The 26,437-nt window shown below is 42.8% G+C and overlaps 1 protein-coding gene across 1 annotated transcript in view; it reads left to right on the top strand.

Annotated features, from left to right (window-relative positions):
* The window catches only part of GALNT17 (polypeptide N-acetylgalactosaminyltransferase 17), a 293,798-nt gene extending 274,467 nt beyond the window's left edge, over window positions 1-19,331 (top strand). Inside the window, exons 8-11 of the mRNA XM_048824104.2 lie at window positions 3,829-3,966; window positions 5,644-5,739; window positions 15,288-15,455; window positions 16,112-19,331. Coding sequence (XP_048680061.1) covers window positions 3,829-3,966; window positions 5,644-5,739; window positions 15,288-15,455; window positions 16,112-16,240 — 531 coding nt within the window. The 3' untranslated portion in view covers window positions 16,241-19,331. The remainder of the gene's footprint in view (window positions 1-3,828; window positions 3,967-5,643; window positions 5,740-15,287; window positions 15,456-16,111) is intronic.
* The last annotated feature ends 7,106 nt before the right edge of the window (window positions 19,332-26,437 follow it).

Raw genomic sequence — 26,437 nt, 5'->3', positions numbered from 1 at the left:
GAAGCTAGAAGCCAGGAGCTTCCGAAACTCTGCTTTGCAGCAATTTTGTTACTCACAAAGGCTACATTCCTGCAATCTGATCTGTGTGGGTCAACCTCTGCTTCTGTGCAGAGCTCCGTTAACTTCAGCAGGACTTTGCACAGGCATAAGTGTCTGCCTCTGTGGGCCAGTTTACAGACTGTAGTCTGAAGAAAGGTTAAGTCTGAGGAGATTTACTGGCATTTGGACACGCAGTAACATAGCCTTTGTTCTTTGTCAGAGAACAAAGAGTATTTCCTCAGTGCAGTTTAGGTACTAACCTTCTGAAAGGGTTTCCTGATTTGACGTGCTGGGGACTGCAGATGGTCTCTAATTAAAATGCTGTTAAACAGATGAGCTGGGGCTTATATGATCTGAGTGTTGTGAGTACTCCAAGTGCCTGTGATGAAGAAGGAAAGATATCAGGAGTCTGACTGCTTTCTGGCTTTTCTTAGGCTGTATCTGCAGTCATTCCTGCCTAACTTGGGACAGGGTTCTAAGCAAGTTGAGTGGGCTCAGACCCAAGCCTTAGACCTTTCTGTGTAAGAGGCAAGTGAATAAAAGTTTCTTTGGGGGGCTTGCATTTGAGTTGAGTGGTTTTGGTTTTAGGAGCACACCAGGGAGAGTAGAAAATTAGATCCCAAGCTTTGAGGGCAGTAGGGCTCTATGCTTAAGGAGCAGAGGGAATCTCACTAGAAATGGTCTTAAAAGAGCAGCTGAGTCTTTTTTTCAAATGGTTCAGGAATTTTCTATGGGCATTATTAGTCACCCTGTGAGGGTTTAATTTTAAAGTACCTTGTTCATAACCATTACAAAACTTCCTCAGTGCAAATATGTATTGACCCCTTCTTTTTGTTTTTATATAAAATGTGGAACATGTTTGCTCAGTGTAAAACGCCATGCTCTGAATATTTGTCTGACTGGTTTATGGGCCTGCTTAGCACATCATCCCAGCTCACTTCATCCAGATTTTATACTAAATTGAATCCAATTTAGTTTTACTTATTAGTACCATTTTATAATGCTCTCTTCTGAAAAGCAGAGTGAACAATTCCTTAGAAGATCATTACAAGTGTTGTCCTAGAAAATTGCTTTCCTGACTGAATCTAATGAACTTTGAAAATACAAAAGTATAAAAGACACCTGTTTAAAGGAATAAGGATGGTTGTATCATGCCTCTAATTTCTCAGACCAAACTATTACTCTAGTTCTTGAAATTACTTAAAGAAGTTAAAGATGGGAATAATCTGAGTCATTTTTCCTGGCCACTGTAGGATTGTTCACATTGGGACATAGAACCATAGAATATCAGGGCTGGAAGGGACCTCAGGAGGTCATCTAGTCCAATCCCCTGCTCAAAGCAGGACCAATCCCCAACTAAATCATCCCAGCCAGGGCTTTGGCAAGCCTGACCTTAAAAATATCTAAGGAAGGATATTCCACCACTTCCCTAGGTAACGCATTCCAGTGTTTCACCACCCTCTTAGTGAAAAAGTTTTGCCTAATGTCCAACCTAAACCTCCCCCACTGCAACTTGAGACCATTACTCCTTGTTCTGTCCTCTGCTACCACTGAGAACAGTCTAGATCCATCCTCTTTGGAACCCCCTTTCAGGTAGTTGAAAGGAGCTATCAAATCCCCCCCTCATTCTTCTCTTCCGCAGACTAAACAATCCCAGTTCCCTCAACCTCTCCTCATAAGTCATGTGTTCCAGTCCCCTAATCATTTTTGTTGCCCTCCGCTGGACTCTTTCCAATTTTTCCACATCCTTCTTGTAGTGTGGGGCCCAAAATTGGACACACTACTCCAGATGAGGCCTCACCAATGTTGAATAGAGGGGAACGATCACGTCCCTCGATCTGCTGGCAATGCCCCTACATATACATCCCAAAATGCCATTGGCCTTCTTGGCAACAAGGGCACACTGTTGACTCATATCCAGCTTCTCGTCCACTGTAACCCCTACGTCCTTTTCTGCAGAACTGCTGCCGAGCCATTCGGTCCCTAGCCTGTAGCGGTGCATGGGATTCTTCCGTCCTAAGTGCAGGACTCTGTGCTTGTCCTTGTTGAACCTCATCAGATTTCTTTTGGCCCAATCCTCTAATTTGTCTAGGGCACTCTGTATCCTATCCCTACCCTCCAGCATATCTACCTCTCCTCCCAGTTTAGTGTCATCTGCAAACTTGCTGAGGATGCAATCCAGACCATCCTCCAGATCATTAATGAAGATATTGAACAAAACCGGCCCCAGGACTGACCCTTGGGGCACTCCGCTTGATACCGGCTGCCAACTAGACATGGAGCCATTGATCACTACCTGTTGAGTCCGACAATCTAGCCAACTTTCTATCCACCTTATAGTCCATTCATCCAGCCCATACTTCTTTAACTTGCTGGCAAGAATACTGTGGGAGACCGTGTCAAAAGCTTTGCTAAAGTCAAGGAACAACACGTCCACCGCTTTCCCGTCATCCACAGAGCCAATTATCCCATCATAGAAGGCAATTGGATTAGATAGGCATGACTTGCCCTTGGTGTATCCATGCTGACTGTTCCCGATCACTTTCCTCTCCTCTAAGTGCTTCAGAATTGATTCCTTGAGGACCTGCTTCGTGATTTTTCCAGGGACTGAGGTGGGGCTGACTGGCCTGTAGTTCCCAGGATCCTCCTTCTTCTCTTTTTTAAAGATGGGCACTACATTAGCTTTTTTCCAGTCATCCGGGACCTCCCCCCGATCGCCATGAGTTTTCAAAGATAATGGCCAATGGCTCCGCAATCACATCCATCAACTCCTTTAGCACTCTCAGATGCAGCGCATCTGGCCCCATGGACTTGTGCTCGTCCAGCTTTTCTAAATAGTCCCGAACCACTTCTTTCTCCACACAGGGCTGGTCACCTCCTCCTCATGCTGAGCTGCCCAGTGCAGTAGTCTGTATACAATAGCTTTACTCATTTTCAAATCAACACAAGTAATGGGGCTTCTACTGTTTCCCTTGGGAGACTATTTCAAGTATAATAGTTGAAATTGTCAGGAGGTTTTCCTGAGGTTCAACCTAAATTTAATTGTCTCCATAATTTTATTCTATTACTCTTGGTTTTTTTTTCCCCCCCATGATGCCCTGAGTCTCTTTTACACCTTCCTAAACATGCTCGCTCTTCAGCCATCTGTTAGCAAAGTTTCACAAATTTCATTCTTTTAGGAGGGACAGCTTTTTAAGCGTACAGCCCTCACAACTGGGGCCAGATTTTCACGAGAGCTCAACACTCAGTCCCTCCCACTCTAATAACCTATGGCCAGATTATCAGCACGTTGGTCACTGAGCTCTTTTGGAAAGACGGACTCTTACTTGGGTGCCTAAATGGGAACTAAGTTCTTCTGAACACTTTGTGCACTGATCCAAAGCCCACTGACTTTAATAGTCTCTTAATCTTTCCTCAAAATCAGTTCTTCCAGCTTCCTAAATCTTATTTGTCTTCTCTGAATTCCTGCCCACTTCACCTCAATCTGTCGAGTACTGAGGTGTTGACAATTGAAAGAATGATTTTAAACACTTTTTTTAAAATGTATATTTCTTCCTGTTTGTAGCTATGAGGTACTTGCCTTTCTATTAACCTGCTTGGACAAGGGTTTTTTAAGAAATGGATGGGGTGGGGGTTGAAAATAGCATAGTTCACCTGTATGTAGAGCGGCGCTTGGAAATCTTCAAGCTGTTCAGCAACCATATTAAAACTCAAGGAAATCCAATCCCTTAAATAACATGGCAAGAATAAACTCTCACCTAAGGTGCTGCGTGTGTCTGTCTTTTTCAGAATCCAGGCATTGACATTGGGGATGTCTCGGAGAGAAGAGCATTAAGAAAAAGCTTAAAGTGTAAGAATTTCCAGTGGTACCTGGACCATGTTTACCCAGAAATGAGGAGATACAATAATACTATTGCCTATGGGGAGGTAATTAAGACAAAGCATGTTCTTAACGCACACCAATAAGTATCATACTGTATAGAGAAATGACACATGAGCATGTCAATGTGTATCTAATCAGAAACCCATTTCAAGATGAACTTGAAGAGCTGCATTTTAGAATCTGTTCACCGTTCCCTGTAATGTTTTGAGCTTTAGGTTCATTCCCAATTTTGGGGTCCCATACATACTCTAAAATGTAAATAGTTACCACAATACTGTGCATGGTCCCTTCTAACTCCATTGGATAAGCGTGTGTGTGTAAAAATATTTTTTGGAATGTGCTGTCCTATTGTAGTAATTTCTTAACTTACACTTGACCTAACTTTTGCCAGTTTGCAGGGGCCTGGACATATGTGCTCTATAGGGTGTAATCCTTTGCCCCAAAGCCATACCTTTGTGCCATGTAAAGAGATGGAATTCAGTATTGACTGGCATTGGGATCACATGAGAATTATAAAAACAGCTATTCACAGTAATTAAGTAATAATGATCCGTTGCAGTTCGTTTCCCATGGAATAGTGACTGCCTGGGCAGAGTTGCCAAAACTGCCCAGGGATCCCAGCTGGTCATGAATCCCAAGAACATGTCCCGCACCAATGTTATGTCTTTTAAGCCGAAAACAGAGACAGGAATTTTTAATGTGTGTTATAACTTCACTTGGTCTGTATGGGGAGATTCTGGAGAACAAATGACTACATGAGCAAATCTCATTGCTTGACTCATGTCTCAACACTTCATTCACTTTACAGTATAAATTTAACACGATGTCTGTATTAGTATGTGCAAGCTTCTCCTTGACCTCTTTTCAGTTTCCTCAATTTCTCTTCTTCCCCCCCACCCCCCCTCAGACCAGTAGCATATGTGTACATCATTGCCCACCTCTCCGTTACCACCCTTCTCCTAAGTTCCTTAAAAATGCCTGACTAATGGCAAGACTGCACCAGTTTCACTCACAGCCACAGCTTAGGTGAGCATTATGATCTGGATGATTTAAAAGCTATAAACACTCTGCAGTCTTGCCCACAAGAAGCACTGCATTGACCCCTATGCCCTCTATTACTCTTCCGAAAAGGGGTGTTGCCAGTGCTTGCTGCCAACTGCAACATGGGCACAAGAGCAGAGAGCTCTGACCATGTATCCAAGATGGCTGACTGCATCCTCTGGGCCCCTGGGCAAAGGAGTTGGGACTTTTGCCTAATCGCTAGGCCTGGATCCCATCCTGCTCTCTCATGGTAGCATGAAAAGGGTTCCTGGTGTCCTTTTTCCCCCACACTCCATCATTGCACCCACATAAGACACCCTGAATTTTATTTCAGGGCTTCTAGAGCACTTCAGCATAAGGAATAAAGAGTGCTACCCTGACCCCCACACCATACCGTGGAAGACTTGAAAACATATCACCACACATGTCTCATATCCTAAATACAGAGGCAGCTGAAATCATTGCAACTGTCAGTAAACAATAGTTTTTAGTGGTAGCTATTGTATAAATGCAAGTTATTAAAACTATCGCATATGCAGCACACAAACCTATTGCCAACGATGTGTAAAGCATCTTCTTTTCCATAACACTAAAGGCCAGGGACTTCACTGTGATCATGAGTTCCAGTCTTCCCTCCTGTAAGGGACGGATACGTAAATATGCAATGTTTGTTTCTACAGCTTCGTAACAACAAAGCGAAAGAGGTATGTCTTGACCAGGGTCCGCAGGAGAACCACACAGCAATACTGTATCCGTGCCACGGCTGGGGACCTCAGGTTAGGATTTATTTTCTGTCGTACTGTGTGCACAAATAACAGAGAATCGGCCAAGATTGCTGCAAAGCATAATAAAGACGTGAGGTGGGGTCTGATCCGTTCAGACTTTCAAATGACAAGGCTGGTCTTCCTGTTAAGAATGAAGAGGGCAGGGGGGTATGTTTTTTTTTCCATTTACTTAGAGCAGTTTTCTAAATTAAATTACCGTAATCTTGAGAGAGCTAGGCGAAGCAAATAGCCAATCGGCAAAATCGAACATGCCTCATGCAACACATTTTAAGGCATTTTATTTTTCTGTTCATATGCCAGCAAGACAAAGAGACCCCTGGGAAAACAAAGCAAACGGTGGTGGAATTTTTTTTCTGATGACATAACTAGAATGTGTTTTTTTTTTGTTTGTTTTGTTTGTTTTTCAACTAGGTAAGGACTTAAGATGAAGCCTTACTAGGCCTTCGCCTCATGCTTGTAGGACACCTCTTACTTGCCCAAGAAAGTATGGGCCAACCAAAAGACTCTTTGGACCATTGTCTTAATTCAAATCACCTTCTGGGCTAAAGATCAGTTCCCTAACTTTTGTTGTTGTCATGGTGTGCATTTGTGATATGATGGCTTACCTTAGCCTGTGATATAATTTTATCCTTCGATACTTTAAAAAGAAACCTAGTAAATTCACTACACTTGAATAGTCCTGGCTGGACAGCCTTGGAGTTGGAAATCCTATGTTTTGCCATAGAACAGGTACAGCACAAACAGTGCCATTGCATCCATCTTTAAAACTGGGGGATTATGCTGTGCTTCCAAGATCTGCAAGCCTCCAAGAATAACTTGCCAAGGCTCCTTTGTTACTTTGCATCCTTCTCTCATTCTGACCTGTGTGTCTACTTTTGTGCTTCCTCTTAACCGGGGATCACAGTCCTGGTCACATGTGCCAGGTAGTCATCACCTTCCTTCATCTCCATGGAAGAAGGGCATTTTGAGGTGGGATATGAATGAAGAGTCCTAAGCAAGTTCATGATACTTCTGGAAGTAAAAGAGCCATAATACAATAGGCCACTTGTTTCATTTTTTTTCCTGCTTGACCAAAAGCAGGAGACACCAGAAATCATGAAATTCCTGCCTGACCAAACCCAGGGTCTGTTGGAGCTTGTTCTCATGGGATCTGCAGCCCAATCTCTATATATACACCCAAGAGGTTTTTCAGATAATTTAGCTAAAGATCCAAGTTTTTGGGTGTGCATCAAACTTCAGCCTCCTGAAGTGCTTGAGATTTACCCATCGTTATATGAGCATAATCAAGTGAGAGGTGAGGTGGAAAGGATACAGATCACATGTTCCACAGTCAATTTGCTCAGAGAATGAATGTACCAGTAGATACTGGCTACAGCTAGAATTGGGAAGGCAAACCTGCCAGCATCTCATCTGTCATTCTCTTTTCTTCTGTTGCTCCCCTTTTTACCTTACTAAAAATTTGTGCATAGCACTGAACAATCAGGTCAGGCATTACTCACCCTACCGCCTCTGGCTCAACATCTGAACTGAAGGGATTACATCATTTGCCTTTTGCTAGAAAAACTTTTCCTGTACCATAAGTGTGCCAAGATCCACTCTATCTAGGCATATTTAACATCCAGGTAGAGTTCTATTTATTAGAAGGCAAGTCATCTGCCTTTGAGTGGGGTTTTTCGGAGAGGAAGGACTGACTATCCTTCCAGAGGCTTTGGGAGCTTTATTGCATGTGATGTATATTATTATTTCCCTTGCTCTACTATGTTGGTTTTAGTTTTTTGATTCCCTCTGTCTTCCAGATGGACAGCATCATGTATATCACCCTATACATGACCATGTCTTCTAATGGTAGATTTAAAAACAACTCTACCCAAGCAAAGCACTACACTGCCACACAGTTCTTGCCCTGGGCAGAGGATGAGCAACAAAATTAGCCACACATGACACCTTGATTAATGCATCACTGAAAAGCATTCCGATATGACAGGAATAAGGGGGTATAAAAAAATATGCAGAATAGAATCTGAGCTCCAAGGTGCCTTTATAAACTGCCACTGTTTGACAAGTTCACTCTACCTACAAAGTAAGTTCCCTATCAAGCCTTCTTAATCTCCCAAAAAAAAAAAAGTGCATAAGCATCCCACAAGGACTCGGGGTGAAGTCTTAATTCCTGGTCCCAGTTGTTCTGTAAGCCAGCATCTCTATTCTCTGGTCAATGAGGTTCTCATTAGAAGTTGTGAGAAAGGGAGGCTCTAAGGTTTATTCTGCTGTTTCTTCCATCAGTGTTACATGAGAGCGCTCAGGGCTGCAATTGCATTCATTAAGATCAAAACTCTGAAATATAACACAATAAAGACCATCACAGTAAGTGCTCACCAGATATTTGCATAATAAGAAGCTTGCCTAAGGAAATCAATTTCTCACATACACCAGAAAGGAGTGCAAGGGGGGCAAAAAGGTCTCCTGCAAGACCAAAAGGTTCCTAAACTTGTTTGAGGTAATTAATTCACTGAAAAGATTTGCAGCTAAAGCATTAGTTTTCTGGCTGAGCAAAAGGCTGTTCCAGCCTATTTAACTGATTCCAGCCATGCTCTGGCTCCATACTGTAGCTTTAGCAGTGGTAGGATAGACTACCAGAGATGTTTGTCAAAGTCATGTTTGAAAATAGTCTCTCTTCCTCCCGCTTGTGGTAGCACTTGCATATAATAATCAAGCTCTTTTATAGTATTTTCCCCATCTGTCCATAATAGAGCTCTTTACAAAGGAGGTATTGTTCCCATTTTATGAAAGGGGAGATGATTATGGTAGCATTCAAGTTTACAGAAAGGCCCTGGTGTCAGGTAGACTTGATCCAGTGACTGGTAACTTGCCCAAAGAATGGGCCTGATATTGGCCCTCATGGTGTGACCAGCAATGGGCTCAGCTGCTCAGCTCACCTTTCAGCTCACCGTTCACCAACACTATTACCATAGAGATGGTACTCGAGTTAGGGCACTAACCTAGGACTTGGGGGGACTTGAGTTCAAGTCCCAGCTCCAGAACAGATTTCAGTTGTGACCTTGGGCAAATCACTTAGTCTCTCTCCCCCTCCTCAGCTCCCCATCTGTAAAATTGGGATAGCAGCACTGAGCTACCTCAAAGGGGTCTTGGGAAGATAAATATATTCAAGGTTATGCAGCGATTGGACAGTATGATGAAAGGGGCCATATAAATACACAAGAAAATGAATAAATAGAAGCCTCCCTTGCTGTAAAGGCCCTGGTTAATCTCGGGCTCTGATGTGTTCAGATACAAGTAGTCTTCCCTTCTGGCCTTCAGCTGGAACATTTGCCCATGTGCCAGAAATGCCCTAAGAGAGCCATCCTCAAAATATTTCCAGCCTGACCTTTGAAGATTCACCAGGGTAGAATAGTGATGGGATACAACATCTCTGTGATGAGATACTAGCTCGCACTGAAGCTGAACTGAAAACTTTTGTAGGGCCACCTGTACCTAGCATGGGATCAATTCACAGTTAAGCCTTAAGGCGAAGATGGATATCCTATTCTTTGTACAAAGGGAAGGATAAACTAGATCACCCAATGATGTAGCTCTCTTTACTAAGTATAACTTAGCCACTGTTGTGAATGTGCCATTTAATAACAAATTATGCACAAACTGCATATTGCACTTTGTAGACGGAAGCTTATGCCTTTAAGTTTCTGACTATGAGAAACTAAACTGATACTGCCTGCTAACCTTGGACTTTGAGATGAATGACTAAAAGCAGGTTATTTCTTCCTTCCCCTGGGTTTTTTTTTTTATTAAACTTAATGATGTTTTCTTTTCCTATTTGGTGATCTGCATTAAAATGTTGCATTACAGTTTGTTTGACTGGCAGGCTCAAGGAAACCAGCTCAAAGCAGATTTTTCTTTCTGATCCACGTTGTTCCTTTCCTCTCCAAACCATGAAAGAAACAATGATCCCCAATTAATGTGGGCATCTAATGGTATGCCCAGCTGCTCAAAAAAAGAGAATGGCATTTGGGCACATAAAGCAAACATTTACAAGCCAAAGCATTAGATAGATATGTCTGCTCAGTGATTTTGGTGTTCTGGTAAAATGCAATCTGGCTTCAGAGCCTTGCGGTCAGATGCATAGTGCAGCTTGTATTGCCGATAAGATTTTTTTTTTGCTTTTGCTCAAAGTATCTCTCTGGCCGCATTTGTCTCCCTTTTTGTTGTTTCCTCTGTTTATCTTCCCTTTAGCGTTCCTTCCTCTCTTCTTTCATATAAGGCTTTCATTCATTTCTAGGTTAATTCATCACCAAGAGTGAATGATGAAGAATCCCTTTATCCTGTAATTAAATTGAATCTGTTCTTGGACTCACTTTCTGTTAGCTGCATCTTTTAAGTGATATATCATTACTGCAAAGTATTTTTGATGATGTATTACAGTAATGTCATTGGAGTGACAGAACTGTGGTGATATATTGGCATAATAGAAGGCACTATAAAACAAGATAATGTCCATCCAGCAGTGCCTTCCTTCCCTTTAATTATAGGATAAAATGTTTTCCTCAAACAAACTTGTTAAGCAGCAGGACCCTGGGACAAAGCCACTAATACTGAAGTAATCCAGAAGAATGGTGTATCATTGGGGGACAAGTAGCATTTAGATTGAGTTGTTTAAAAAAGAAAATACTGTACTCTTTTATGTATTGTGGCTAGTTGAGAAGCTGGCCTCTGCAGAAAAAGCTAAACTACTCTATATTATTTTTTGATAGTCAAGGAACATCATCACGACTTATTTCCCAGGTCCGAAGAAGTCTAACTTTCTTCCATCACCGAGGAGCAATCAGCCAGAAATAGTAATCAAAGAGTGTATATTGTTAATGTCAGGTTTACAAATGAGGAGATCAAACTGAATGATGCAACAGTGCATTTGTAGAGTGTGAGGCTTACCCAACTGTTGAAATTTGCAGAAGCTACAGGTTAGCTAAATTATGTAATCTTTACTTTACCCCCTCCTTCCCTCTTAAAAACACAGGCAGCTGCCACCCCCTTTGAACAGAGGTATGGTTACACCATCCCCTTCTGGATTGGAAAGAGATTTAGAATAGTGATACTTGGAGGTTCTAGGGCCAGGCTCTTAGCACATCCTCACTTATTAATCTGAGGGTTAGGTTGTGCATCCCTTACATTGGTGAGCATTTGCTGAGAGGTACAGTCTTATGGGGCTACTTGTGGACATGTTCAACCTTATCCAAAGTCAGCAGTGAGCCTGAGGCAGTGTCACTCCATATTAATTTCCTTTAACGGTTTGGTCATTAGATCGTTGTTGGTTTTCTTAAGGGTTCCTCTTGGATTCCTTCCCTTTTCCCCTGTTTCTCTCTCTCTCCCCCTTTCTAGAACTCCTCACATCCTAGTGGCCTGATAGGGTAGGTCTGTACTGCACACTAAATGTAGGCTCAGGTCCGAGTTCAAGCCCCCCTTCTGTCCATACTGATCAGTCTCACTCAGGTCAGCGTACACTCAGGACCTAAATTCTCAGACGCTGCTGAGGGGGTTGATCAGTGCCCCCAAAATCCCACTGAGACGCCGGTCCAAGCTCTGTTTTACAATGTGAACGCAGGTCAAGCCATGGCCTCAAGTCAGAAGGGTCACATGAACATGACTGAGAGACTCGGGTTCAGCAATTTGAAACCCAGGCTTTCAGTGCTGTATAGATGCTCGAGCTCTAGCTTAGAAACACCAAGTCCACAAGCCTGGGTCTCACTTGGGTCTGTAATGCAGTGTAGACCTACTCATAGAGGTCTATATGGTAATTCCTATGGCTTTGCTTCCTCTCCTTTTCCCCAATCCCTAGAGATGTCCATACTCCTCTGCAACATGGTCAGTCCTTGCCAGTGGGGGACCCATTCAAGAATATGAACAAGGTGGCCTGTAGAAGTTAGCAGTGTAGAGTACATCCATTAGAAGTAACAGCTCACACCCTGCCATTTTGATCTGTGGAAAGTGTGACTTCCCACACTCCCCATGACTTCTATGCAACCTCCTTGTTGAAATGTGGGCTGGTGCATATAGTCCGGGGGGAGGAGGAGGGGCAGTGGTGGAGGCAGATGAGATGGGGAATGGGGCCAGGCTCCCTGTGAGAGTCAGGCCTAGGCTCTGCATGCAAGTTGCAGCCAGGTTCCCTGGGGGACTTGCTGCCCTGGCTCAGGGGCAAGCTCTGCTGCCACCTGCATGTGGCCATGGCCTTGAATGGTTCCTCTCTGCCCGCTGGTGTGGGCCAGGCCCCCCAAGCAACACAGCTCCTGCATGACCACAGGGCCTTCATCTTCCACTTCTGCAGGTGAATGGGGCCTGGGAAGAGCAGAGGGCTGGGACAAGGGAGCCCTGGTGGTGCCAGCCCCCTACAATGCCTCCAGGGGTCTTGGAGCCACAGCTGGCTTTGGGACTACAGGAGTCAGGCCCCCCGCACCTTGCTGTGGGGATTGGAGGAAGGCAGAGGGTGTCCAACCCCTGTTGCAAGCTAAAGGACCCTGCTGCCAACTTGCCATGTAGTTAGTTATAAAATAGATTTTAGGTCCTGCATCCCCTCCCCCCAGTTTGCCCATATACACTTGTCTCCTTCCCCCCCTACCCACACCTCTATGCTGAAGGCAGAGTACGTTACTTCAGTTGAGGGCACCAAAACTGCAACTTCAACAATAGTGGCCCTAACTTTAGAACCAAAACATCACACCTTTCGTGCATCCTTCATTCAGAACACAAGGGGATTTGTACTCCTCAATCACTGGAGCTTATTTGAAAATCACACCCTTAAACTTATTTAACTCATCAATGCACGTGCACAACGTTAACTCTCCGAAACAGCCTTTTCCAGCAGTGATACTTTCCAGGAATAACTGTCCTCCGCTTTGAGCTGATGAAAAAGACTGAAGAGTAAAGCAATTGCAAGCTCTGTTTTGGTTGACAGTGAGGTAGATCAAATAGTATGCAATACGCTGAAGTCAATCCAGAAATACAATCTGGGCTTTATTTATCTGGCTATTATACCAAATAGGTTGCACATGTAATATATCCATTGTGATCGATTTCTCATAAGATCCATGTTTGTTCCTCAGATTATTTCATTTTGCCATTGTCCCTTGCCTTCAGGACCTGATCTGATTTTTGCTCTAGTTGCTTTTCCCACCTCAAAAGGAGATAACATCTAAGCACAGAAATTTTATTGCCTTGTGGGCACTAGGCCAACAGGCTAAAGAGAAGCTGCCAAACATAATGAAAGGAAAGATGCCTAATACAATAATTGTATACGTGGTCACTAAGGTTTTAAAAGCGGCATAAAGAAAAATACTTGCACTGCATGCATGCCCTTGCAGATGGATTTTTTTAGTCCTTGAAAAATTTGTGAGCTACTGTTCAAATACTAATTCAGTTTGATTGCTTTACTAAAACACAAACTGTCAGTCAAGAATTTCACTGCTGAGGATTTGAAACAAAAACATCAGCGCCAATAAAAACAGATAATCCAGAATTTCACCATTCTGCAATACTTGATTTGCTCTTAGAGTAATTCTACTGCTTTGTTCATATGGTAGCCCTGTTGCCAGACAGTCTCATCACACTTTGCAGAGTTGAAGTAATTAAGCTTCTGTGATGCAGGTGAGCATTATACCTGTTTTGCAAATGAATAAACTGAGGCACAGAGAGGTTAAGTGTCTTGCCCAGGGCCCATTCAATGAGTCAGTGGCAGAGTTGGGAATAGACCCCAGCAGTCCTGATGTATATGGTGCTGCATTAACCTCTAGAAGGCGCTCCCTCCTGTTCCACAGATCCAACCCTAACACAACTGAGGGCTCTGGCCAAAACCACAGGGAAAAAGAACTTGTCAATGCACAGTCAGGGGAAGTTTGATCACGATGTTACAGCTAAAGGGTCATGTGTTTTACTGTATCAGAGCTTTCTTCAGTGCAAGGAGAGCATGGTGGGCAGAATGGTGGGAGACAGTGGGTTTTGTTGTGAGTTATAGCTTAGGTCTTGCTTAGATTTACGACACTAGTATAATGTTCTTAAGGAATCATACAGCAGTGGCGGCTTGGCATTGCATAGCCCTCTCCTGTTCTCAGCCAGTTCTAGTCAGAATCCAGCCCCCTTTGTCCCAGCTGGAGAGCAAACCTGGGAACTTCAGCACCAAACACACCACAACGCTGCCAAATGATCTGAAGGAGTCGATAAGCTGTTGATAAATAGCATGCTGTTATAGTCACAAGCCTCTAGAGACACAATCATGCACGCCAACCCAGAGCAATGCGCATGTATGTCTAAATCCAACATAGTGAAGTAAAGATGAAATTAGAAACAAATACCTTAATCAGCGGGATCTGCTTTTATTGGTTCAAGTCAAATCCCTTTACATCGTTTTTAACCTGATTTTGGATGTTTAATTATTCCAACAAAGATAACCACAACTCCCAGTGTGATTTACTGCCTCTCTTTAAGCATCTGGGTCACAGATATATTCAGTTAATTAATGTGCTGAATACTTCTCATTTGTCTGCTGGATAATAGATTGATTCATAATTTAAATAAGCAGCTGTGTATATCTTTCCCCTGAATTATAAAAGGCAGGCTGCTGTCATTCATCTCTTTTCACTCTGTGAATTTAAATACGTCTAGGGAAATATTTTTTTTTAAACTTTGCAAATATCAGCCTTTTCTTAAACAACAATGCAGATCGTTGGACAATAAACAACAGGAAGGGACGTGAGGCGGGCAGTTGTCTTCCTATAGCTAATTTCTGACCAGTAGCAAGACTTCACTCTTTCCATGGCTGAGGACAAGACAGCTCTGATGCCTTCCTCTGGTGCTATCATTCAACATTTCCTCCAGAACAGACAGAATTTTCAGGGTGCATGGGGGAAGCGAGATATACAGTTATGCATTAGCAGGATACTGACGGATACTCTAGTGTGTTGGAAATGGTCACACCAGGAGGCTTTTATATCATCTATAGCTGTACACACATATGGTGAACAATATGGGGGAATCTAAGATTGGATCAGTTCGTGAGGGACGTGATCACAAATCAAATCCTTCACTTGGCTAGCCTTTCCTATTGGCTGCTATTTTCTAACTATGCCTAGCATAGCTGGAGGGCTGCTCTGGACACACCGACAAGGCATTTAGTTGTCAGAAGAAGAAGAACCCACAGCTAAGCATCTCAGAATCAATAGAATGGTCCAGCATGACCCAAACTGGCTACAGTCTAAAACCACCATGACTAGGATAGTATCAACACCAAATAAAGGCCAAAGGATCCCCCCCCAGGGGGTTGTTAGTTATTAAAGCTCAGATCCATAAAGGTATTTAGGTATCAAACAACCCCCCACCCCCGGTCACCTGCATGTGTCTGCAAAACTGAGCTAGAAATTTCCTGAGTACAGGCTTTTGCATGTCGTGCCCATCTCCTGTACTCACTAGCTCAGTCCCCTCTGCATCTCTTCTCTAATGACATTCGAGAAACGCTAACAGTCTTTTTCCTCCCATCCCCTCAGCTTGCCCGCTACACCAAGGAGGGATTTCTTCACTTAGGGGCCCTTGGGACCACGACTCTCTTGCCAGATACCCGCTGCCTGGTGGATAACATGAAAAGCCGACTCCCTCAGCTCCTTGATTGTGAAAAGGTCAAGAGCAGCCTCCATAAACGCTGGAATTTCATACAGGTTTGTGAGGCTGGGGCTTTCGCCTGCTTCTCCTCCCTTTACCTATGCCTCTTCTTTATAGCAAGGAGGAAGCATTTCTTCAGAGGTAGGGGCTACGAGCCAACATGCTGCGAGAGGAGATGTTTTTGTGCCCCCTTTGCTACTTTTACTCTCACAGAAATTGCTCAGCCTAAGAACAATTTAACGTTGGTGAGATTAAGGATGTTTCTCCTTCTTCCTAAGTCTTGTACTGCTGGTGCATAAGGCCCAGAAATCGATATTCACGCCATGCAGCCATAGGTTCGTCACAAAATGGCATCCCAGAATAGGATCAGGCAGACCTCAGAGACTGAAAATTGCCTTTGTCTATGTCGGGAGTGTGTAATATATTGGCTAAATGTGTGTGATCATGTCTCCCTCACACAGAGGTTAAGACCCTGCTACTTGCAGATTACAGATTTTCTCAGTTAGCTGAAGTGGCAGGGATATATGCACTGAGGGCTGAAGGATTTCATGGATTATTTTAATGGGCATTATTTCTTAGTTTGCCTTAGTGCCCGCCCACCAAGTGTTAAGCACTTACCAGGTCCAGAGGAAGACATAGTCCCTGTCCCAGTGATGGCATGCAGTCACCTGTTGGCTACACAGAAAGTTCTTACCTATATCTTTGATTTTAGAATGGTGCGATCCTGAATAAGGGGACTGGGCGCTGCTTGGAAGTGGAGAGCAAAGGAATGTCCGGCATTGATCTAATTCTTCGCAGCTGCACGGGACAAAGATGGACAATTAAAAACTTCATCAAGTAAAGGTGTAAAGGCCAGAGCAGTCTGAAGAGCTTCACTCACAACACAAGTGACTTGGACCAATCAGACAGGGATCCTTTTCACAGCTTTGGAAATAAATATAAAAACAGAGCTTTATTCACGGTATCAGGAGAGGACCTTGGGGGAAGTGGGCATTTGTGGAGTTTTTTTTATTGTTTATTAGTCTCTCACAGCTGATTCCAACTGGGTGAAATTGGGTCAGAACTGTTAGTTTCATCTAGCAAGAGCTCTCAAGGTATCACTTATTTCTGCTGGAATGAAACCTGTGCAGTCTTATGGATGGTTTATTGACGGGGAAGAGCTGCTTTCACAAATGACTTGAAGCTCTTAGCAAGGGCCATCAAGGTTTATACCAGGACCAGAGTTAAGAGACCTTGGACAAACCCACTTGTCAAGCAAGAGCATTTGTCTGTCTAAAACAGAAAAAGATTGCCAAGTTTGGAAGCCTAAAGTGAGCTGAGTTAAAGTCATTAGGTGTTTTTAAATGTCTCTTCTCTCCTATCCACCTTCTTCTTCATCCTGGGACAGGCATGCTTTAAAGTGACAGGTCTCAAAGGCATCTCCAAATAGCCCATTGATTTCCCTCTCCCAACAGCAGGATACCAACTATACATACAAAATGATGGGGTCTCAAGTAGCTGTTACAACTCAAGAAAGAGATTTTGGCATCATCATGGATAGTTCTCTGAAAACATCTGTTCAGTGTACTGGGGCAGTCAAAACAGCTAACAGGAGGTCAGGAACCATTAAGGAAGGGATAGATAATAAGACAGTAAATATCATAATGCCAATACAGAAATCCCTGGTGCACCCACTTCTTGAATACTGTGTCCAGTTCTGCTCCCCATCTCAAAAAAGATACATTAGAAGTGGAAAAGGTACCAAGAAAGGCAACAAAATATAAGGGGTATAAAACAGCTTGCATATGAGGAAAGATTAAACAGACAGAGACTGCTCAGCTTAGGAAAGAGACGACTAAGGGAGGATGTGGAGAAAGTGAATGAGGAAGTGTTATTGACCCCTTCTCATAACACAAGAACCAGGGGGTCACCCAATGAAATTAATAAGCAGCAGGTTTAAAACAAACATAAGGAAGTACTTCTTCACACAATGCAGTCAACCTGTGGAACTCGTTGCCGGGGGATGTTGTGAAAGCCAAAAGTATAAGTGGGTTCAAATAAGAATTAAATAAGTTCCTGGAGGATAGGTCCAACAATGGCTGTTAGCCACAAGAGTCAGGGATGTAACCCTGTGCTCTAAGTGTCCCCTATATTCTGTTTGCAAGAAGCTGGCACTGAATGACAGGGATGGCTTACTTGATAATTGCCCTGTTCGGTTCATTCCCCCTGAAGCACCTGGCACCAGCCACTGTTGGAAGACAGGGAACTGGGCTAGATGGAGCATTGGTCTGACCCAGTGTGGCCATTCATATATTCTTATCTCATGCCAATTCTTTCATTACTCTAAATCAGCTGAAATAAAAAAAATATGATCTTCTGTTGCTTCCCCCTCCACTTAACACGTATGCCTCCTCCAGCAACAGCAAAACCCTGCTTCAGTCTATAAGGCTGTTTAAAGTAGTTATCTCCTGTACCTTCCACCTGCTAACAATTGCAGTAACCCACCACATGCAGAATGGATCTCCTTTTCCCACGCCTTTGCCAAATGGCAGCCAAATCCCACCACCACCCTCCTGAATGCGTTCTCCTCTAAAAACACCTTCCAGTTTTCCCCCCAAAGTGATTGCTGCTCCTTCACATTGATTTCAAATGATTACCCCATTGCAGGACCAGTCCAGTGTGCTCTTAGTGAGGATGGCCAACGGAAGTCTTCTTTCCCAAGGGGCAGCCAATCAGCTGAACAGCAAGATGCTGACCAGCCAACAGCATGCTGAGCAGCTGACTTGCTTTGCTCCACACTGGAGTTTCAGCACCAGAACTGCCTCTCCTGCAATTCTTCTTTATCCTATTGCTGTTCTTTTGAAAGTGAGGATAATTATGCTTGTTTGCAGGTCATGCCAAGAACAAGTAAGAGGAGAGAAGATCCTACCAAGGCGATCCTCTGAGTGAAGCAGTGGGATTAATTTTAAAAATACACTCGTGACAAATGAAGACAAAATAATAATAAAAACCCCTGATCTTCGTAGTGCTTTAGTCCTACTCCCTGTGGTGGGTGTTTGAGCACATTCATTGTACCATATCTGGTGTATCCCTGCTTGCCACAATCCTGGCCTCTGTGATTCTTCATGAGCTTTGGCTAAGTCAGGGGAGGGAGGTAAACAGATAAATGAATGTAGTTTGTTTCAATGCTGATTTGCCACAAGTTCCTGCCCTGGCAGCCATCAAGGCTAATTACAGCAACACAGTGAAGGTGGCATTGTCACGTTCTCAATTTTCAACCACAAGAATATGCACTACCCAATTTATTCAGCCATGATAGGTGACCCCCAGATATTGCGTTTGGGTCCCAGTGTCAGGGTAATTGAGAAGGGGGAATAGTGACAAACCAAGTTACCAATGTTCACATGAACGTTAAAAGAATTCATTTCACATCAAGCTGTGTCTGTTGTGGGGAGGGGGGAACCTCTTTTCTTTGTCTTTCTCACAGAATAATAATTTTTCTGGTTGCCCTCTGGTCAGGGTAAGTATAAAATATATTAATATATGAGAAGTACGTGTAAATATCATTCCCAAAGACTGGATGTACCCAGAGTTGTTTGCTGCAGAGCACTCGTGCCTGTCTTCCATTCGGGTCATGATGAAGCTACCTTGATGTTTAATGAGTTTCATTTTCAATGCCATGCAACAGGTTTATAGCTGATGTTTTAGTAATTTATTGAACAGAAGCAGATGTATTTCATTGTTCCTTCTACAGCAATGAACATCATTGTTCAATCATGCTTGACAAGACTCCCCATTGGCATTTCTCTGATTTTTTCACCCTTGCTGTCCTTAATGAAGTGAAATCTTTCAGTTATCCTGAATTGCACAGTACGGAGTCATTGTAAAACTTTGCTCTCTTATTAGCTGTTGCATCATCTCTTGTGTAATAAATTTTAGCACTTACAAAACCAGCATGATGTGTATGTTTTAAAATGTCTGTAAGTTTCCCCCTCTTGTTCATTGCCACCTGGTAACGAAAATAATTTGCCAAGAAACTTTTCACTGAAAAAACTTGCGGTGGTGGCGGGGGAGGGTTATGCGACAAAATTAATGATAAATGCAGTACAATTATCTCTAAATGAGCAATTCATTTGCTAAAGGTCAGCTGTGGAAATCATGTATTGCGTAGTGTTGGGAGAACTCAAAATGTTTCAGCGTAACCACCCCAAAAGTTTGCATGTTTATCTGAAACTTTTATGACTATTCCAAACCCAGAGGCCAGTCCTGCCACACTTAGGCATGTAGAATGCTTTACTCACACATGTAAAGTTACTTATGTAATTGAGTCAGTGTTTGCAGGACTGGGTTCCGAGTGAGTCTTGATATTTGGACTGCTGATCTCATGGTGAAGACAGTTCTCTGTGAGAGTTCAGGTACTTCTTGTTGACCAGAAACAGCTTGAGAAGAACCTGTTGTTTTATCGCTTCTGCTTCCAGTTCTGGATAGAACCAGGAAGTAATACAGTCAGCCACTAAGACCCATCTCTTTGCATCAGGCTTTGTCTGAAAGAGATGACTCTGGGGAAGAAACGGGACTTATTTTGTAATGGGATTCCATTTAAGAAGAGATTGTCAATGAGTATTTTGAAGCTCTTTGATATTATCATTTTATAAATCATCATATAAGTAAATGTAAGAAAATGAAAAGTGAAGAGGATTTTGGAAGTGAACAAGGCATTTCTGATTTGGTATTCAAATGGATATAGGTTTGGGAAGAGGGAAGAAATTCCCCTAAATTGGTTTCCAATCAGCATACACAGAAGGCTTTAAAAAGATCAAGAAGAAAACTTCAGCAGACAAGCACCTGGGTGCAATCCTGGCTCTACTGAAGTCAACAGGAGTTTTACCACTGACTTAAATGGAGCCAGGATTTTACCTCTTGTATTCATTTAAAGTTCTTACATTTAGGATTGTAAAATGCAGAGACAGGCCAGAACCAAAACCTGAGATTCAAACTTTGGTGCTTTTACAGATCTGGATCTAAATGTTGCATCTTGCATCTCTCTCTCTAGTTAATTGCTTCAACAAGCAGTGTCCAGGTGGCTTGCCTCTCAAGTAATTTAGAAAGGATTGGATGCCACTGAAATGTGGAGGGACTCGTTATCCTCTGCTCCCTATTTAACACAAAGGTGGGTTGTTTTTTTTATAGAAATGGAACTTAAATTTTAGAAAAAGAAGAATGAAAGGGAGATTGCTTATACAGATTAATTTGCCATTCCATCCCTCCATATGGTCTGTCAGTCACAAAGATAATGAAATTATATACTGAGGAGATGAAAAATCACCTGGTCAGAGGTATTGTTTGTGAGTAAGTCATCACACACACAGGGGAGGGGCTTTTGGGGTTATGCTAAAAGCTCTTTTAAGGGATATTACAAGACTAATGGAAGAACACCTGCATTGTTATTGCCATATAGTTTTGTAAGTTTCTAATTTTATGATGGACCAGTCTAGGCCAGAGAGAACTATACAATCCAACCTATTTTATGGAACTTCAAAGTCAAAAATGAGCATTTATTCCTACAGTCAAAACTCTTTAGCAGTAACTTTATTGCCACTGCCCTGGGCAGATAGCCGAGCTTTCAGAAACTTCACTGTTCGACTGCTTTCAAAGTCAGGTTTGACTCATGAACTCCCAATAGAAAAGCCTCTTTGCTTGACCACTAAGTAATTTGGGCATTCATCCACTGCTAATGGGTATGGAGTTAAGCACTCCATTATGCAGTGTGAAATTAAGCATTGTGAAATCCCTATACCGAGCGCTCGGAAGCAACTATGAAACTGTAGATGAGACTTTGGTTTTGCTTTTGTATGCAACGTACAGAAAGTTCATGTGACCATTAGGAATCCCAGCTGAAATTCCAAGCCTAGCTGAATAATCCACTGGGGGCCAGACCTCCCTCATTTGAACCAAAGTGTTTTGTAAATTTACATAAACAATCAGATTACATTTTTGTCAGGTTCGCTGATCTGAATTTCTCCCCCTTGTAGCCCCATCCACCTGACAAGTGAAGAAAGGCAAGGTTTTGAGATATTCCCCAGCTTTCCAGAATTTTCAGCTTTGGTAGAAAATTGAAAGTTGGGTTGAGCACTTTGGAGGTATTTATTTGGGGGAGATGGTTGCCAAAATCAGTCCTACAAACATTTACAGGAAAGAGTTACACAGCACTGTAAAGTCAATGGGGCTACTCAGGTGCATAAAGATACTAATGTGTGTAAATGTTTGGGGGACTGGGGTCTACAATAGAAGCAAAATAATTACGTTGCTTCAGAAACAGAATGACTAAATAACTTCTAACAAAAAATAGACTCAGTTGCTCTAACTATTTGTGCTCATTAAAAATCCTATGGTTCTTTTTCAAGAACACAGGTGTTAACTGCAGTGTCCTGGATGGATTCCTTCACAAATTCCCATTATAGTTTCAACTGGATGGAGGTCCCTTTACTGTCTGTCTGAACTATGGTATGGCATTGCTGAACATTGTTAAACTCTGTGCTCTGGACCTTGGTGACCACGCTTTTTTCTCCAGAGGTGGGAGCACGGATAAATGTTTCTCTCCAAAAAGTGGTTGCACTTCAGTGGTGGTTAAAGTGACTTCTATATTGATTGGGACCAAGCTTTCAGGCCTAAAACAGGCAAAACTTCTATTAACCCCAAAGGGAGTTTTGCCTAAGGACTGGACTGTTTGGTCTGTAGATTATAAGCATGAATGGACTTGATTCACATTTACCCTCTGGCTGCTTTCCACCCACGTAAAGCGCCTTTACAATGCCAAATTGGTGTAAAGTGGGGACCCTAATATAAATGAGAATCAGACCCTATAAATCCAATGTAGCTATGCTTACTTATGCCAGCTGTGGATCTGGCCCATCTTCCAGGCCGAGATCTTTGGTAGTTCATTGTCTGCCATATATTATATGTACTGTCAACAAATTAACAGTTGGGGCACTAGCTCTTATATCTCCTAATATGCTAAATGTTTGGTTGGAAGGAATATAAGAATTGTTACCCCAGAAGAGACTAACGGTCCTTCTACTTCAGTGCAATATCTTCGGCAAGGGCCTATGTCAGATGTTCAGAGAGAGGCAAAATAATAATAATAATAAAAGATAACGCATATGAGTAACTCCCTAGGGATTTCTTTTTTAATCCCACTTGGTGATCATTTTATGTTCTGAGACATGATGGATAATAGCCTGAAAACTGGTTTCCTAGCTATTCTAACTAGGTTTTATTGTTATGTTTAAGTGTCTTATAGGTAGCCGAGAAACTCTGCGGGAAATGCTGGAAATGGCCCAACTTCATTATCATACACATTGTAAGGAGAGTGATCACTTTAGATAAGCTATTACCAGCAGGAGAGTGGGGTGGGAGGAGGTATTGTTTCATGGTCTCTGTGTATATAATGTCTTCTGCAGTTTCCACAGTATGCATCCGATGAAGTGAGCTGTAGCTCACGAAAGCTTATGCTCAAATAAATTGGTTAGTCTCTAAGGTGCCACAAGTCCTCCTTTTCTTTTTGCGAATACAGACTAACACGGCTGTTACTCTGAAATCTGCAGGAACCAATTCCTTTTTACGCTCTTCAGACAGGGTGAATATGGGAATACCAGCATGTTTTGCAATACTAATATTCAACTGGGTGGAAACCTGCAATGAACCTCAAACAACTCTGCATTTTGAGCGGCAATCTCTGAGGGTACCATAGCTACACTGAAAAAAGAAAAGGAGGACTTGTAGCACCTTAGAGACTAACAAATTTGTTTGAGCATGAGCTCTCGTGAACTACATGCATCCGATGAAGTGAGCTGTAGCTCACGAAAGCTCATGCTCAAATAAATTGGTTAGTCTCTAAGGTGCCACAAGTCCTCCTTTTCTTTTTGCGAATACAGACTAACACGGCTGCTACTCTGAAACATAGCTACACTGAGAATTTTATAAGCCCTCCAAGCTTTGTCTGTGTTTCGGGGCCATTTTTCACTACTCCTCTGGTACAAAGGGACCCTACTGCTGAGAAGCCATGAGACGATCAACCCAGTGTAGGGGGGATGGAACAGAGCTAGTATAGCTGCTCTTCCTCTAAGCCCCCTCCCTGCAGTTAGCGGGGATGTGGCCAGGACAAAGTGCAGCTGGCAGAGGGCATCTCTGTAACCTGATGAGTCCCAGGAAGCCATAACAAGCCCCTTTGGAGGCTCTGTCATTGACTGAGCAAAGGCCTGCAGGATAGGACCTCAGGAGAAGAGAGTCTGACATCTGGGCTGGCATACTGGCTGGTTCAACCTGGGCATGACTGATACACACCTGTACTTTCTGATTTACAGAAGTGAATTATGTGGGCGGTGACAAGTTTATTATCTGACGGGTGATTTGTTTTTCTTAATTGTGGCTGGCAATAGAGGAGTCTCTTTGTCGCTCCATTCATTGCTTTATGGTTCTACTGATTTTCTTTTTAGAATGGCATGAGGCAAAAGGTACATAAAATAGCAAGAGGAAATCCCCTTCTGCTGAGACAAAAATGCTTCTAAATTCAGGTCAGAAATAATGAGTCATCTGCTGTGAAGATGACAGAGAAAAACTTTAAGTCCTGAGAATTTTTTAAGTCCTCCAAGCTTTGTCTGTGCATCGGGGTCATTTTTCACTACTCCTCTGGTACAAAGGGACCCTACTGCTGAGAAGCCATGAGATGATCAACCCAGTATAGGGGGGATCATCTGATGGAACAGATGGGCCTGGGATGTAAAAATGCACCACTCCTGAGAGAACTCCTTGCATATACCTTTTGTGGCCCTATTTATGGGACAACCCTTTCTCACTGCAGCCTATGGCTCACAGACCCAGTTAGAACTAATAATGTTATTCCAGCAGTGCCCACCCATGCTGCTAGCACCCAGAGAGCTGTCTCTTAACTCTCAGTAATAAAACGTGAGGGCACATGTGGAGAACAACCCTTGCATTTTCTTGGGAGCAGGGCATTAACGTGACTTGGGTCTGGTCCTGAGCTGGTGTAAATCAGCACAGCCCTATTAGCTTCAGTAGAACTACACCAGATCACACCAGCTGATGATTTTGTATATATTCACAGGGATTGTGCTTTGTTCTGCTGTTTGGGTTTTCTTGCGGGGGGGGGGGGGGAGAGATTCCCCCCTTGTCTTTAAGGCTATGTCATTTTTACCTTCTCTCCTGTCATGTCTTCAGCTTTAGTGCTATTTTTGTCCTCCTCTCCCTTTGCCTTTAGCTGTCTTGTTTTATTTTTAGTGACTCTGGCTGCCTGAGATTTGGCTCTTTGTTCTCAGCATGGATTTGTTCCATCTACATCCTCTTCAGTCCCTTTATTTTCCATGTATCTTTCTTTGTTCAGTCTTTTTTCTCTTGCCATTTCTCTTAATTGCTTATTTCCACTCATCCCCTTCTGGTTATTTTGTTCCTCTATGTCTTGTCTCCTCTCTCTTATTTTTCTGTTGCTCTGTTTTCTTTGTAATTAGGTTCTCTAGTCTAGTTGCTTTGTTCTTTATATGTCATCATTTTGCTCTTTAGATTTCTCCTCTATTGCCTCTAAGTAACTATGCCTCTGTTTTTCCTCTTAAGTTTCCCTTTGGAGGTTTGCATCCAACCTAGGTATAATGATTAAATATTTTTCTCTCTAAATTTTAGTCATTCGTGTCTGTATTCCAAATGCATTGACTTTCTAATGCTGATCAATGGGTGTCCACACAGCTACTCGTGTTCTCAGAGTTACACAAAACCGGCCTTACATCAACGCTGAATTGCTCTCGTGCAGTATGCGTTGGGTTTTTAGCTTATTTCAGTACTCCTTCTTCCCACTCGGGGGTTTCTCTAGAATGCTGATGAATGTAGCAGAAGCTCTGAGAGAACGGATATCTGCCCAGCTCTGATGAGCCAGCACCATTTGAGATCAAGATATATAGCAGAGTAGGGAGGTACCAATGAGCATATTCTTATTGTATTTAGTCCCACTTTGGCAGCGTACTGGGCACCCACTTTACGGTCCCTTTAAACTGTCAGCATGGAAAGGAGCCTTAGTGTAACTGAGAATCAGCCTCTAAAAGATTTTAAAAGCTGCTTCCTTTTGCAGGGTGTTAGACTCTCTTCCCTACAGTGCTGCCCCAAATGTTTACTACCGGTGACAATGGACTGCACTAGAGCAGGACGTGATATCATGGAATACAACACCGCTTCCTGAGAAGAAAAAACAAATGCTTTCGAAAGGGTAAGTCCACTCCCAGCAATCCAGGCCATTATTATGGAGGTCAAACTTTCCAGGATCTCCCAGTTCTAATAAAATATAGGCCATAATACCAAGGTCTGTGTCTACAATGAACAAAATAATTCCCAACAGTGCTCTCATGGGGTTAATAGGCAAGGCTCCTAAAGTCAGTCTTGGTTTTACCACCACTTTAGTTAATCCTATTATGCATGTAATTTAATGGTAAAACCAAGTCAGTCCTTATATCAACATTACAGCTCCTGCCAGCACTAACACCAGTAGCAACCACTGTAATTTGTTTGTTAATTTCCCAGTGTAGACAAAGCCAAGAAGAGACAGACCCATGATATTACACCATAGTGGGGGGGGCGGAAAATAAGGTGGCATTTTATTTGGCTATCTTAGAGTGAGAACACTTATTTCAATTGGAGCCATAGAAAACCTCATTTGTCGTGCACTTGGCAACTCAAGGGAAAAGACTTTCAAGCTTTACAAAGCACTGAGTTTGAAGACAAGTCTCTCTCCAGAGAAACTGCTCTCTGTTGCTTTTCATTACACTGATAGATTCTAAGGCCAAAGGGACCATTGTGATCATCTGCTCTGACTCTCTTGCACCAAGACAAGCCAAGACCTTCCCCCAAATAATTCCTTTTTGAACTTGAAGATTAGAACTATTGGTCACCCACAGAAGAAATATCTAGAGTCTGATTTCCAGAAGCACTGGGAACTCTTAGCTGCGGTTGTTGCCAGCAGAGCTTCAGAAAAATGAGGTTCCCCTCACCTCCCAGAAGC

This window comes from Caretta caretta, chromosome 17 (genome assembly GCF_965140235.1).
Source record: "Caretta caretta isolate rCarCar2 chromosome 17, rCarCar1.hap1, whole genome shotgun sequence".
Classification (NCBI taxonomy): domain Eukaryota; kingdom Metazoa; phylum Chordata; order Testudines; family Cheloniidae; genus Caretta; species Caretta caretta.
This window is presented reverse-complemented; position numbering and strand designations above follow the sequence as displayed.